Source organism: Anabrus simplex, chromosome 3 (assembly GCF_040414725.1).
Source record: "Anabrus simplex isolate iqAnaSimp1 chromosome 3, ASM4041472v1, whole genome shotgun sequence".
Taxonomy (NCBI): domain Eukaryota; kingdom Metazoa; phylum Arthropoda; class Insecta; order Orthoptera; family Tettigoniidae; genus Anabrus; species Anabrus simplex.
This window is the reverse complement of record NC_090267.1, coordinates 467170801-467184646: the sequence shown is the minus strand read 5'-3', so window position 1 is coordinate 467184646 and position 13846 is coordinate 467170801. Positions and strand designations below refer to the sequence as shown.

The following is a 13846-nucleotide window of genomic DNA, read 5'->3' as shown; positions in this document are numbered from 1 at the left end:
TCGAAAGAGTGAATTGATTAGTTAGGTTGAATTTTGAAATCTTTCAAGTTGTTGCATAAATCTGATGGAATTTTATTGATTTTTGGATTGAAAATAATTAGTTTTCAAGAATTTTTGTATAAACTGTGTGGTGTTATATAGAGGACTAGGTTTGAAATTAATAATTGGGCCCCATTGGGGTCTCTGCTTGATTTATCTTTGGTAGAGCCCTGGCTTTTGTGAACTGAGTGACGCACTTCAGACTTCCAGTCGAACAGAACTTTTTTTTTTACAAGTGGTCAATTTACCAAAACTTTTATTTGAATTTCACATCTGGTGTTTTTAAGCGTCTTCTATTTTGTAGTTATATATTTTGTGTTTTATGTCTTGTGATAATGTATACGGCAAGGGATTTTAATTATTGTACAGACATTGTATAACTTGCCAATGTTTAGAATTATAAGGCTAAGGATGACCCCTGGTTGGGTTGAAACTTGTCACTTAAATAGTGTAATTGTGTGAAGGGTCACAACGTTCGGAATCAAACTCCAATCAAGAAGAACGTGTTTGTGTGTTCAGTCGCGTAGTATTTGATGATAATGAGGTAGGGAGAGGGTAAAACCCAGTGTCGGCACATAGCCTACTCCTGTTGAATGTCATAGGGTCTGCTTAAGGCTTAATACCCCCTATCTATTCGATGAATCGCTATGAACAGGGTCATGACCTCACTCCACAGCAGCCCTGTGGAGAGGTTTGGAATTGAACCCAGGCTTTTGGTATGCAATCTAGTGATTGGTAATATACCACCACCTCTCCTACTCTGTAGAGTATGGTCAAATGGTGATGATAAAGATTTGATGCTTTAATCATCATGGCTACCAGACAGGCACCTTCTAAAATGTATTAACGAAAATTTGATGAAAATGATATAAATTTTTAAAAATACCTTTGAACTTTTTATATCATTTATTGAAAATATATTACACTAAAATACAATACTCTATTCAGAAAGGACATTCTGAAAATTGTATAAAAAATACTGAAGTAGTACACACATGAAGAGCATTCAACAAATGATTAACCTCAGGTTCCTTTTATGCTCTTATACTCACTGTAGAAAACAAAGATTATCTCTGTGATACTAATGACTAGTGGAACAGATAAGTAGTGGGGAACTCCACTATACGTATTATTTGTGCTTTATGTTACACTGATTCTCCCTTCTTCTGATAACCATACTTTTAAACAATCCAAATAATCTAGAATTTAGTAGAAGCAGATTTAAAATCGATAGTGCAGCCCCTGCACCACAGCAAGGATTGAATGTTGGAAAGAGGTGATTAAAAGCAAGAGACAAAACTGAAAATCATTATCTTACTTATACCCAATGTTAGTCTCCCTACTGAAGAGGACTAAGGCAACACAATAACTTCTGTACAGCCATGGAACTGATATGAATTAATTTATTTGAAATAGGAATTAAGATTCATCATAATTTTACCCACTTTTGACATTGTGCATAGTCAATCAAGTACAAAATAGAAATCTATCTTAGTTTTTTCCACCAACTGAAAGAAATCCTTGATAGTACCAACATTATCAGACAATAAGAAAATAAAACAATGCATAATCACTATTATTTTAAAGTGATTATACTGAATAAAGCTTGCTGGATAACTCAAAAACAATTTTTAACAATTAACTTAATTATTACATAGTGAGAGTTTATGTATACAGCAAAAAGAAAGAAAAAGGCTAAATCTTTTAACTTGACATATTTTTTAACTGAAAAGATCCATAAGTAAGTCACTTGTTATTTTAACTGATGTGTAGATATTCAGTGGCTCATATTACCACATTCTTTCACGTAGTGATTACATATACGTTGACAAAAAAATAATTTCAACACATTAACATAAACACACCGAGACATGTAGTAGTAAAGTATTTCATATAATTCGACCAATTAAATTTGCAATTTTATGCAGAAATATAATCCATAAGGATAATTTCATACAAGGAAAATTTTGCATCACTGAGCACGAAATTAAAGTACCCTTGGTCAGAAACTAATGATGTCACTGCAATACCTGGTTCTACGAAACAGATATAATTGTATACAGGATGGTGCAGAAGGCACACCTATAACTTTTTTGTTTACAATGACATGTCCTTTGCCTTTTGCAGTTTGCTAAAAGACACCTGATAAAGTAACCAAGGAAAAATCAAATAATGAACAGCAGAAGAAAATTCTTGAACTTCACTTTGTAAATCTGCAGTTCCTCATTCTGCCTTATCCTCCTCAACTTTTACTGTCCACCTGTGTACTACCATTTGCTTTTATGTTCTTAGAGAGAAACAAATTTATAAACACACTTAACTAATAGAACACATCAATGATGTATTGGGGTGAGAAAAGAGTCTCATTTTCACCATCACTTCGGAACAGATTTAAAGTTTAAACAAAATTCACAATAAATTACTATTGAAATTAATAATAGTTTGATATTACAAGAATAAATCTGCAGTTATCTGTATGTCCGTTATCAAGTCTAGTGGTCTAAATGCTCATCTGAAAACCAAAGAATTGTATCCAAGTAGGATAAACATGCTATCACCGTGTTTTGGGTACAGATGATTCTTGTACCATCAAGAACTGCAACATTTCAGTGTTCTCAAACAAAAATATTATTCGCCTGCATCTTGTGAACATATGTTCATTGCTGAGCTGTTAGTTCACCCTGTTTATAATATGTATTATAATATGAAATGATACACAATATATGAAAATGAAAAATACGGTACATTTATTCATGCTTCCTTTGAGAAAGAACCAAATGAAATTTAATTTCTAATTAAGGGGATAGAAGCAAGACAAAGTCACCAATAGAATTTAATTTTATGTCTTAAATTCTTGAAAACAACTTATATAAGACTGGACTTATACTAAATATCTAGTTTACAAACATCTTTGGCTCCCTATTCCTTTCCAATCATATTTCTTGCCTTCACCTATCATCTAATTAGTTATAATGCCCTCCAATTGCTGGAGGAAGGCAACTAAATACTACTAAATGACAAATGTAAGTTATAATACAAAAGTCACTTCACTCAAAAAGCTTTTCCCATGTGGTCTACTCTAGCTTACTTCGTACATATGCTGAATATTCAACAACATACATGTTCAAAGAATAAGTTAACTTAATTTGTACTACTCATCAGTTTCCATTTGTAAAGGTAATAACTACACTTTTTCTTTCATTGCAAAACCCACATTATTACTCTCAAGACATCTGTGTTAGAAAATACTTCAACAACAATAAAACACAGCATAATACCAATGACAGCCTGTGACACACAAAAAGAATAAAAGGAATTCACACCATAAATTATATCACATATGTTGTAAGACAAAAGTCTAGCTCCTTGGATGAATGGTCAGTATAGTGGCCTTCAGTTCAGAGGGCCCCAGGTTTGATTCCTGGCCAAACTGAGGATTTTAACTGTGTATAGTTAATTCCTCTGACATGGGGAGTGCATATTTGTGTTTGTCTTAATACACTTCTTTTCATGTACGAATAACACACCTCACTACCAAACACCGCATAAACACAAACACGCAATAGTGAATATATACCTCCACAGTACTGTGGTTGAAAAAGGCATCCGACTGTAAACCTGGCCGAATCTACATCAAAGACCAACCCCAATATAATGGGAAAAAGGCCAGGATGATGGCAGACAATGGTGTCTCAGGAAACATATATAAGATAATCACACTTCTAAGTTCCCCTTTGCAATCCCCCAAGCTGTCATGGATAGTTACATATAATACACCCTTTTGTTTACATGTCTATCATAATCATTATGAATATTATTTACAAATATTATATACAAATGCACAAGTCTTGTGTTCATTTAATGAATTAAAAAATGGTGCAAACACCAATTGAATAGTTTTATTTCGAAGCTTCAGTTTATTTCATGAAGTAAAAAACTGGAGCTAAGAGCATAATAATAAACCTGTACTGAATAGGTCTTCTTTTTCAAACACTGATAAATGCAACAAAGCAATTTCTTTGAGAACTTGCTTTTTTGTCACCGGAAAATATTTCAACTGAACACTGACAAAAAAAAAAAATCAGTTCTTATTGATCATCAAATTTTGTAAGAGATCACTTATGAATGATTTGAAAATTAGAGGCTAACAGAGTGGTCTTTCCAACAAGTCATAAAAGCAAAGAGAAGTTAATGATTTGTATTTTCTTTTCATTTTTAACCGATACATATTTCACACCTTTTTATTTTGCTGAAAGAGGAGAAGTTGATATCTGGTTTTAATGCTTCCATGTCTTTTTGTTTGATATTTTATGACTTTTTAAAAGATGGCTTTAGTTGATAGTTTAATAAAGTTATACAAGATTCTTCTTTTCTGCCTCTAAGCTTGCATTATGATAATGATTCACTGCAATTCAATAAAACCTTAAGCTGATAAATTATATCTGAACTGATTGCAGATGGTGAAAAGTCTTTTAGCATCAGGTATGTTATTTTCTGAAATACTGGAAACAACCTCCATAATTATCCAATCCTTTTTTTCTTAAACTTTTGAAGTGAAGGAATGAATTATAACACAAATTAACATACAGAATGTTCTGTCCTATTGGCTTAACTGTAAATTTTAATGGTGTTCTCTACAGATGGTGGAAAGTGTTTCAGCATCAGGTATGCTATTTCCTGAATTGCTAGAAACAACCTTCATAATTTTCAAATACCTTTTTTAAAATTTATGAAGTGAAGGACTTCAATAAATTCAGCAGCCTAAAAGATAGTTTTTTGTGGTTTCCCATTTTCACACCAGGCAGCTGTACCTTAAATAAAGCCACGGTGGCTTCCTTTCCAAACCCATCGTCACCAAAAAACGTATCAGAGTTGGTGTGATACTAAGCCACTAGCAAACAGAAAAGGTATCATATGGAATGTTCTATCCTACTGATTTAACCATGAACTGTTATGTTCTCAATATCTGTAATGGAATTAGCATTTATCAAGTTTTCTTTTCACTAATTTAGAGCATATAATTTGGCTACTATGTGGTTTACGTTTGTTAGCAACCTTTGTTATAATCAACTTTTGACTGATATAGTTTCAGAGGTTATGTGTAACATCAAAGATGGAATGACAAAAACTGAATATTTGACTTTTGAAAAAATGCTACCCACATCTTTAATACTTTAGTTCCACACAGGAATTTTGTAAGCAAAAGCCAAGGAAATGAAGTTGTTAAAAACTTTAGAAATAGGAGCTTTATCCATTCCATTTTTGAGCAGACTCAATAATGATCATTTACCTATGATTAAAGTTCTCTAAATCAGCATTCTAAGCCAAAGTAAACACTATGTACAGTTACCGGTTCCTTTTCATCACAAAATAAGAAGGGTATTTATACAGGATTCTTACTGTGTGTGATTGGTTGAATACATGCAGGAGTGGTGATTTCTATATTATTATTGCTCAAAGCATCATTATGGTCATCACTCCCATCAAACAAGACACTTGTTTTGTTACTAACATCTTGCTCTGTAAACCGGCCCTTGCTGTCTTTCTTACAGACAATGAAGATGATGAAAGAAACTGCTACCATTGCTCTTATCCTTTCTTTTCTAACAAGGTCCACACATTCATAGGAATATTAATGGTATCCATTTATACAAATTTCTAGTCTGTGCCAGAGGTTAAACGGTCAGCACACTTGCTTCTTGTACCCAAGACTGTTTGATTCTAACTGAGGTCAGTGGAATTTTAACGATGAGAGAATCCATAGTATGCCATGACTATTATTTTGGAAAATAAAAGAATCCTAGGGAATACATCAGAAGTTTATTCAGAAAAATTATCTTTGTGCTCTAATCTATACGGAGTGCCAACTGCTATCAGCTACAGCAGTGCTTTCAGTCAGGAAAATAAAACATCCAAATTGAAGTGTAAGTTGCCTAAGTAGTATCTACTTACAGGACTTGCATTTTAGCAGCCAAGGTAACATGAATTATGATGCAAGTTTATGCAAAACATGGACCTTAGAAAACACGACAGGAGAGTCAATAAAAATTTGCCATCAATGGACCCTTCTTTTCCTTATTACTTATGAATAAATTTATCAAGTGAGTTGGCTGTGTGGTATGGGCAGCATAGCTGTAAGGTTGCATTCTTGAGACAGAGTTTTAACCCAACTATCAGCAACCTGAAGATAGTTTTGGTTTCCCCATTTACACACCAGGAAAATACTGGAGCTGTACCTTCATTAAAGCCATGGTTGCTTCCTTTCCAATCCTATCATCACCAAAATTCTATCTGACTTAGTGAGATGTTAAACCACTAGCAAAAAAAAAAAAAAAAAAAAAAAAAATCTCTCTCTCTACGAATGCTTTCATAAGAACACAGTTATCATAAAAAATTGAAGTCTTGGCATTAGACCCCTGTGGGTAGGGACGGTAGAATAACACCGATGGTAGCCCCTGCCTGTCGTAAGAGGCAACTAAAAGGGCCCCAAGGCCTCTTAACTTGGGAGCACGAGTTGGCGACCACGGGGCCCTCAGCTGAATCATGGCATTGCTTTCACTTGTGCCAGGCTCCTCACTTTCATCTATCCTATCAGGCCTCCCTTGGCAACTCTTGTTCTTTACCGACCCCAACGGTATTAGGTATCGAGACCTAGGGAGTCTCATTTTCACGCCCTTTGTGGCCCTTATCTTTCTTTCGCTGATATCTTTATTTTATTAGTGTTATATAGAGGATAGTTGCCTAGTTGTACTTCCTCTTAAATCACCACCACTACCACCACACTTGGCATTAGCAGGTAATTGTACAAATTCAATAAACACAAGGTACAAAAAAGAAGAAAATAACTTCATCTGTTCTAGTGATCAAAAATTCTAATTCAATACCGTACTTCCCAAATATGTAAATAAAACCTTCCTCAAATACAATTATCACTACACACTGAATATCTGAATGAGATGAAAGTGATATAGAAGGACAATTTCTAAAGCAGTTTATTACCAACTCAGTAACACAAGTATTGTGAAAATACACACAACTGGAGAAGAATAGATTTTTTAATTAAATTTTATAAGTTGTATATTAAATCTAGGAAAGTATTATCTGTAATTAACAGTCATATTATATTTCTCTTTGCAAAGGTGAATTTTAAATTGATCATCCGGTGAACAGGTCTGTGAGTAAACTATCTAACTTAAAGAATGAGGAAACAATTCATAATATTCACAAAACTGGAAGATAAATCAATAAGATGATGGTTTGATTCTTATGTTGTCAAGAAACGAGTGAATTTGATCATCGTTTCTCACTAATTTTCATATGAGTAAGGCCCATCAAATTTATATTTGCCTAGGAGATTACAAGTCCATTTAGTATGAGTTAGACCTGTTTTTACAAATATTACACTTAGAGCAAGTGAGAGAGGGATGGAGGGAGGGAGGGAGGGAGGGAGGGAGGGGAGAGACGGTTTTTTAACTTTACAATATCGTCATACAGGTTTGTATAGTAGAGGGGAAACAAAATCTGAAGTGCACTGGAAAAATAGTTATTATGCACACAGTGCATTACCAAGCCAGACTCTTTTGAAACAATTTATATACATAAAAATAAAAAATAAAATATATATACGTCCCGTTAAGAATCAAAGGACCGAGCTCGATAGCTGCAGTCTCTTAAGTGTGGCCAGTATCAAGTATTCGGGAAATAGTAGGTTCGAACCCACTGTCGGCAGCCCTGAAAATGGTTTTCTGCGGTTTCCCATTTTCACACCAGGCTAATGCTGGGGCTGTACCTTAATTAAGGCCACGGCCGCTTCCTTCCCACTCCCATTGTCGCCATAAGACCTATCTGTGTCGGTGCGACATAAAGCAACTAGAAAAAAAAAAAATCAACGGGGACCTGTTCAGAAAGCACATAAACATTACACACACCTCTGACAGTTCTGAAGTGATCAGGAGAATGCACAGATTTCCAGCAATAATCTTAAAATATTAAAAGACATGTAACAAGAAACAATTTAAAAGGAAAAGTTCATTTATTATATATAAGGTTTCTCAGAAAGTCCAAAATATTACATGTTGCTTGGTTTGTTGTCCAAAGCAAAGGACCACTACAATCTCAGTTCTGAATGAGGTTCTAATTAGAAAAATATGCTTAAGTGATACCAGTGAAAATCTAATGTTCATTTCCTGTATGACTCACTCTTTCCTACTACCTTTCTTTAAAATTTATTTATGCAGATAATATTGGCACATTCCTCTTCATATCTTAAGAAGTCTTATTTTTTTCAGAACGGCTATTAAACTATTATATACAGCAATGCACAATAACACGAGGGTAATCGGCACAGACAGTTTAGGATCTTCAACTAAAACTTAGAGGGGGAAGAAAGAAAAATTTAAATCCACATTCAATGTAATAATGTATTACACTTTTACTTACCTCCATTAATGTAGTGTATTTTTAAGGGTTTGTCTCCAGCACTTACAATGAAGATGAATAAGGTATTAATCACTTAAAAGCTGTAAGTGCTATATATGCATATTTTCTGTCTTTCTACTTTACAGCATAAAAGGTTCTCCGCATATATTCTAATACCTTTCACTTACTATCATTCCAATAATACATGAATACTGCAGTCTAAGTACAGTATATTCTATTTCCTTCAATGAAGATTTAAAATCAGAGAGCCTGGCCAAATCAAAGTCTAATGTGCAGCATTTCATAACCATTGTAATTCAGAATACACACAAAACATTTGAAAGAAAATATTTTTTCAATTAAAAAAAAACAGCCATTTATGCATAGGTACAGGAAATAATAATTGCCTTACAGAATTTGAGGAAATAGCTACCAATTAAACTAAATTTTTCCTATACATTTAAAACACAACTTCAAACCCCCTCCCCCTCGCTCTAAAATTAGCAAAAGGAAGTACAATGGTTAAGTAAATAATACTTTTCAACTGCAAATTTCATCAGTAATGATGATATACACTATATAAATTTACCAGAAACTTAGCTTATGCCCAAATCACTGTCTAAAGCTTAATTACTGCCAAATGTAGGCAAAAATATTTTAATCAGTCCTAATTTTATCATTTAATAATATATTTCCAAAATATTTTGGCAGGAAAGACACAATTTGTATCTTAATATACAATATGCATCAAAATCTAGTTTATAGATAGCAATAGTATTTTCCAAGTTTGTATATGAGATGGTAAAAATTAAACTACCCTTTGTCTATAAGACAATAAAAAATAACTTTACTGACAAGTATGAAAAATGTATAGAATATTTCAATACAGAGTAATAATTAAAAATACATGGATACTATAACAGGTTAGGAATAATTACAATGTAAATATTCTCAAAACACATCTAGAAAATTGAAATATTAATACCATCAGTGTTCTAAGGTCAACTTTGAATTTCATGATAGTAAATTCTTCAAATTCTAGATGCTCTATGAATCATCATAACGATTACTGAAGTGGATCATACTTCAAATGGAATGTCCTACCTTAGAAAAGAAAAAATAAATAAATATATATGTACATATCCACTCTGAAATAAATATATCTTAGATGTGTAACTTCAAGATTTTAAAGGTTTTCCCTTTACCTTAAAGGAGCATACTTTAGTTCAATCTTCTCTTACGTCAGTTCATACCATTCAAAATTAATGAGGAAAATCTATGTTAAAACATTAACAGTTCTAAATACGTGCTTGTTCTGCTGTTTTTGATATATCTACAGCTACAGTCTCACTTATTGTAGCTACATGGCCTCCACCTACAATATTTAGGGCTGATGTCTTTGCACGCTGGTATGCCACAACAGTATTGAGTCCAAGAAACCTGAAACAGAGACGTTCTTTTTAAAAATGAATCATCACTATAGGATATTGGAGCTGAGCACAGCTTTTGCACTACAAGAAAATGAACTGGAATGGAGAACCTCCAATAATTTACAAAATTTTGGCATTTTCTGAATGTATAAATTACAAGAAACAGACTATTTTGACTGTGAAATAAAATAAAAACAAAAATTCACCATAAAGGTGCAACAGTTTCATACAAGAAAGCAGCCTTTGGATGCTACAACAATACAGAAAAATAAATACAAACATTTTAAAAATTGGCTATTTGACCTCAAAATTACTGCAGTAAGGTCAACATATTCAAACAGCAAATAACCCAGGCATGTACAGTATGTTAACAATTTAAGAATGCCAATCCCACATAAAGAAAGTGGTGATAGCGATTATCATTCAAAAGGGAAGTACAGTAAAACTAGGCAACATGAACATTAATCCAAGGAAAAATAAAAAAAGGTCCGACACTTTGAAAATTAAGGTATTGATAAAAAAAGAATGCCTATGAAGGGAGAGAAGAAAATGAAAGATTCCGATGGCCTTCTAAGCCTACCATCAGGGTCAGAAGAGGATGAGAGTTGACTAAAGGAGATCAGATAGGAAAGCTACAAATGAGGAGCCTGGCAAAAGTAAGTGGAAACAACACAAGACTGCTAGGGGCCCTGTGGTTGCCAAATGATGCTTCCAAACCAAAAGCCCCTATGGTCCACTTTCAGTCGCCTCTTATGGCAGGTGGGGGATACCATGGACGTATTCTACTGCCCCCATTCATACGGGAGCAAATGAAGAAAACCTAAAATATGCAATCATCACATTTTTCAGGACAGCCACAGCAAACACTCCAGAAAAATTATCTCTGATATCACCTTCAGTAATGAAGTTCTATCAGATTTCAAATGCTCTTGAAGTTGTCACAGATGGTTTAGAAATACTACTGAATACTTTTCCAAACACATCCTATCCACAGACATGATGGTCTCTGGGGTTTATGACATATGAAACAAGACCGTAGAAATTCTTTCTTGTACATCAATGTCTCCATTCACTTTTTCAAAACTTTGCATTTGAATGAGTAATTGTCTATGAAGCAGTCAGTATCTGATGCTATATTGAATTAAAACCATAAAATTCAGGGCTCGAATTTTCGCCAAGGTAGCTGCAGTTTGACTCCTGGCCAATGTATGTGGGATTATGAAATTAAAAGTCACATTCCAATGGTTTGGATTCCACACAAAACTGGAGATCCTGCAGCTGTTATCAAGATATCAAAAGTCACACTTCCTTTCTTCCCAATAAAATTAGATCAACTTCTCTTTGGAGAGTCCTTCTGATCTCTTAACTTTCTAACTCTTCATTCCATTTCTTCCCTCCTGTCCTTTTCCCCCTGTTCTCTCTTCATTCCTGTCTCAATCCCTATAGGGGTGGGGGCACAGAATGCATGAATATACCTTTATGGTACCCAGAGTTGGGATGTAATCGAGTACAAGTAATCAAATTACTTGTAACAATTACATTTTTAGTAATGTTTACTTGCAATTCTTACTTTTTACAAAAATGTAAATTTTACTTGTAATTTACTTCTAGAAATAAAAATACAATCATTGCATTCTAGTAATTAATATATACTGCATGGAAGCAGAAACTGGGAAAAATAAATTATACTGAAGATAACTTTTCAGGTCTATTATAATAGAACCAGTAGCCTCACCAGTTCTGGATGTCATAGTTTCTTACCTCTCCAGTACCTTCCAAGACATTTCACTGGTAACCAGGAAACAAAAACTGAACTTTCCTGAGGCTAATGGCTTACTCCATAAAGGTGCAATTTACCATGTGAAGCTCAGGAATTCAAGGCCTTTTCCCATTACCATGCAACTTTTTCTCAACCTGTTTCTGTGCTGGAAATCACATTCCATTCACAAGGGATGGCAAAGAATATTTTCATGGCTGTGAAAAAGGTGGTCGTGCTAAACAGTAATAGCGAAAATTTGGGAAGCGATACATACATATTTCAGTTATAGACTGTTATGCCTTTCAGCGTACAGTCTGCATGCCTCTGTGAATTAACTAAATGTCGCCACAATTCTCTGTTTGCAACTAGTGCTGTGGTCTCATTTAGTTCTATACCTCTAATATTTAAATCGTTAGAAACTGAGTCTGACCATTGTCATCTTGGTCTCCCTTTCCTTCCCTTACCCTCCATAACAGAGTCCATTATTCTCCTAGGTAACCTATCCTCCTCCATTTTCCTCACATGACCCCATCACCGAAGCCCGTTTATGCACACAGCTTCATCCATTGAGAACATTTTGAGTACCCTCCTGCAAATGTTCCCACCCATGTGTACCAGCAATAATTATCGCTACTTTCATGTGTTACTTCTGATACAGTAACACATTTTTATGTGGCGCGACGGAAGATGCCCTGTTTCATACATATTCTTTACAAGTTCTGGTGGTAACTCAACAATGCCTGGAGCCTTTCCATCATCTCCTAGTCAACTCGAACAAATCATCTCAAAAGTATGCAGTCACCTCTCTCTAAATCACCCACCTCTGCCTTGTTCTCCCACTCCTTACTATCACTCCACCTTTCACATTACAGTTCCTCAAAGTATTGTTTCCGTCTCTCTACCACATCCTTTAGCTCATACAGTAATACACCATCCTCATTCTCTATCCTTATGCACTTAATTCTGTGATCTATTAACATTTCAAAATCCTTTCCCCCCCCCTTCAATTTGCCTCACATTGCACAGAAACAGTTTGCTTTATATCGCACTGATACAGATAGGTCTTATGGCGACGATGGGATAGGAAAGGGCTACGAGTAGGAAGGAAGCGACCATGGCCTTAAGGTACAGCCCCAGCATTTGCCTGGTGTGAAAATGGGAAACCATGGAAAAACATCTTCAGGGCTGCAGACAGCGGGGTTCGAACCCACTATCTCCCGAATGCAAGGCCACCTGTTTGGTTTCAACTTAATAAAAGAAGTCATCTACTTCTTTATATTTCTTCTTATCCTATTTGAAATTCACTGTTCAAGAAATCAAACAAATGAAGACAAGATGACCTCTTAAATACAACACATATACTATTGCCAAGTAAAAACTCAGTGCCTTAGACAAGTGTATGTAGTCAACCCTTCTGAAATCACTGAATTATGATAAATACAGTATAATGGTATGTCTTCTCAGAGTTCTTTACAAACCCAAACTACATACATTAAATTTTTATATTTTTCTCTTTGTCTCTTCCATTTTCCTATCTTTACCTAACATCTCAGTAAGGGCGAAAATGTGCTGAGTGGATCGATATGGATGTCTGCATTGATGCTAAAATGAAAGCACAGAACTGAGTAGAACAGTGCATGTCCAACATGTCTCGCCGCAATGCTTTTGTATCGTATGGATCTTGCCACTATTGTGCTCTGATTCATTATCTTGGTGTTGAAGATAACAGGAATTAAGGATCAAATAATTAATGCGATACTCAATGAAACCGCAATATGGAACAAAAGAAAAGAAGAATAATCAAAACATTTTCTAAAAAAAAGAGAGCTTATGAGCTGGGAATTGCAGGCAAGTGTTCAACTTTATTTCTATGAATGGACACATGACAAATTGCAAGTAACATACATTATCAAGGGTTTAAAATTACAGCAGAATACAATTCAGCAACCTGTAGAGAGTCCTCAGATGAAATGTGACTATATATCACTCTTTGCTTGTCTGGCAATTTTCTAGGAAAAATGTTTAGAAGCATTCTCTAATGCATTTAGCATTTAGAAAGGTCCAAGGGAGAATACTGGGAATATTTTCCTAGTCCCGTGAATCTGGTTACAGACATATTACAGAGTGCTGAAATATAAGGGAGGTCCATACCATCAACAGCATCTCTCTCTTCATCAATGATGAGAATATATTTTTGTCC

General features: G+C 34.6%; 1 protein-coding gene across 9 annotated transcripts in view; it reads right to left on the bottom strand.

The window, feature by feature from the left end:
- Window positions 1-1426: 1426 nt before the first annotated feature.
- LOC136866529 (uncharacterized) overlaps window positions 1427-13846 on the bottom strand; it is a 300340-nt gene continuing 287920 nt past the window's right edge. For all 9 annotated transcript variants that reach the window (XM_067143584.2, XM_067143577.2, XM_067143580.2 and 6 more), the window contains one exon: window positions 1427-9897. In XM_067143584.2, coding sequence (XP_066999685.1) covers window positions 9756-9897 — 142 coding nt within the window. In that variant the 3' untranslated portion in view covers window positions 1427-9755. The remainder of the gene's footprint in view (window positions 9898-13846) is intronic.